General features: G+C 32.6%; 1 protein-coding gene across 1 annotated transcript; it reads right to left on the bottom strand.

Annotated features, from left to right (window-relative positions):
* Positions 1-818: 818 nt before the first annotated feature.
* Positions 819-2,575, bottom strand: LOC130662406 (uncharacterized). The gene has a single exon (XM_057461272.1). It carries the CDS (start codon positions 2,009-2,011, stop codon positions 860-862), a length of 1,152 nt encoding a protein of 383 aa, XP_057317255.1. The 5' UTR covers positions 2,012-2,575; the 3' UTR covers positions 819-859.

Here is a 2,575-nt window from a genome sequence, read left to right as displayed (position 1 = left end):
TTTGTAAAATATTAGGACTTAATTAAAATTAGTTATTTCGAAAGTTAATTTCCCTTAAGTATATAGAGTACAACGTTGATTTATAATGTGCATAGAACGGTTGACAGTAAACATAACAGCAATGTCTTCATGATGAATAAACCTAGAAAAACAATCAGCGTGTCAGGAATGTCTTCGAAATTTTCATAAACACTTTTTTATATAAACAATACAAAATTAAATTTAAAACAATCCCATAGGGCGAATAAAAGGTGGAAAATTGGCAAATAATTTCTATGGTGTGTATTAATTCTAAGTATAGTTGGTCAAAGATAAAAGTCTTGCAACTTTAACTTACAGTGTCACTACTTGAAAATTTGACATTAAACATTCAATCACTAAAGAGGCCAATAAGAATTAAAAACCTCCTTAAACAGGAAAAGTAGATCGAAAAGAAAGGCAGAATATCTCATTTAAACTTCAAATGAAACAATTATGCATAAAACACGTATATTTAATTTTAATCGTATTTCGCTTTTCTTTCTATCGCTTTCTTTCAAAAAATATGATGTTGTGTATTTAATTCTTGAGAATATTGCGGCTATGCGTTTTGGTAAAATAAATTTCATTTCTCAACACGCAAGAGCAAGTTATGACATAAAACACGTATATTATACATGTTTTAACATTCTTGACCCAAGAGCTCTTTCAGTTTATCTCAAAAAGTCCTGGAATGGTGTTCATCATTTCAAAATAATTTGGAAGGAAACATTTCGGTCCACATTATTTACCCGGGTAAGCAATACTTAACAATTTTTCGGACGTTTTTCCTAAACACTATTTTGAGAGAAGTGCAAAAAATCAAATGTTTATAAAAAAACTATGTATATAGGTATGGAGATAGGAAGAACTGTGTTTGAATGGCGATCTGTAGTAACACATTTATACAAGAAAAGAAGTTACCTTCGGATCCGGCGCTGGATGATGTTAATCTCTGTGGTGATTCGTCCATATAATCATTTGCAACAACAAGCGAAAACATATCTACTTTTCGACTAGCAGATATGTTTGCGACTGACGTTGGAAATATGTTTGCAATTGATGTTGCAGTTGTGTTTCCAGCTAGTGCAGTGAAACGTATTGCAGCAGAATCTGGTACAGCTTTACATTCTGTTATTGTTGTGGTTATTGTTTTAGTAATTGTCGTTTTCATGGTTATAGTTACTGTGTTCGGCACTGATGTGGACGGTTGCACACTCGAAACAAAAGGCAAGGACGATGTTTGCAGAACTGGAGACTCCATTATTCGTTGTTTTGATGTAGTGATGATGGTATTTACAGAAGGTAACAGTGTGGATTTTATTACAGTGTTTAACGTTTTATGTTTTGTCGATGTTGTTTTGTCAACTTGGGTAGTTGAAGTATGCATTCCTTCGTTTGTTTTTGCTGATTGCCTTACTTCAGACTTACTGAGGGAAGCTGTTTGTTCAATAGATGTAATTTCTTGCGTTGATACTCCTCTTATTGTTCTGATAAGTGTAATATGACTTGATTTTATATTTGAAATCGCAGTAGGTTTGAATTTTGATTTCATTTTCGATGGTGCTAAAGATGCTGCCTTCCTGCTGCTGTATTGTTGGATTTGAGTAGTTGGATCTATAACATGACTTGATTTTATGTCCAACATAAATGATGTTGGTTGTGTATTTATTCTCGTTGTTGGAGAAGATGCTGCTTTTGTTGAGCTGTCTTGTGAGATTTTAGTATTTGTTGCTTGTGTTACTTTTAAACTTGATGTTGGATCTATAAGTCGACTTGATTTTATGTCCAACATAAAAGATGTTGGTTGTGTATTTATTCTCGATGTTGAAGAAGATATTGCTTTTGTTGAGCTGTCTTGTGAGATTTTAGTAGTTGTGGCTTGCGTTATTTTTAAACTTGATGTTGGATCTATAATATTGCAAAAAGCTATATTTTTAGAACTTAACACAGAGACACGTGTCTCTGCTCGGTGTATACATTTCGTCAACATTATTAATTGGCCTTAATGGTGTTAGGTATTGATAGAAGTACGTGCTGATACTAATTTATTTTTGCTCTGGCACACCGCTGACTCATTCTACGCCGCCCTTCCTTTGCAGTATTTTTTAAAATAATATTGATCAAACTTTTTAAGAGTAACCAAAAAAAGAACTGTTATTTTTATTTATTGAGAAGGGGGTGTTGGTAATTTTCTTCAAAAAAATATTTGGGGAGGATAGATTTTTTTTTTGGTAACCAAAAGTAAGGGATATTCAGAGTAAAAATTTCGAGAACTAATATTTTTTGCGCCAAAACTGTTCTAACTGTCGTTAATACGCCTAACATACAAGCAAAGATTACTACAAACTAGCTAGAAACGACGTCACGAAGATAATAATTATCCTATATTATTTCTTTGCAACATATATTGAATAACATTTGTAGTAAAGATTGTGCGGATTGATAAAATCTGTCTTACTTTTTTTCGTAGGAATGATTTTTTCTTTCCAATTCTGTACTGGTGTTTGCCCAACGACGTAATTATTTCTTCCGTGATAACCAGGTTTATTGTTAA

The sequence above is a fragment of the Hydractinia symbiolongicarpus genome, chromosome 10 (genome assembly GCF_029227915.1).
Source record: "Hydractinia symbiolongicarpus strain clone_291-10 chromosome 10, HSymV2.1, whole genome shotgun sequence".
Classification (NCBI taxonomy): domain Eukaryota; kingdom Metazoa; phylum Cnidaria; class Hydrozoa; order Anthoathecata; family Hydractiniidae; genus Hydractinia; species Hydractinia symbiolongicarpus.
This window is presented reverse-complemented; position numbering and strand designations above follow the sequence as displayed.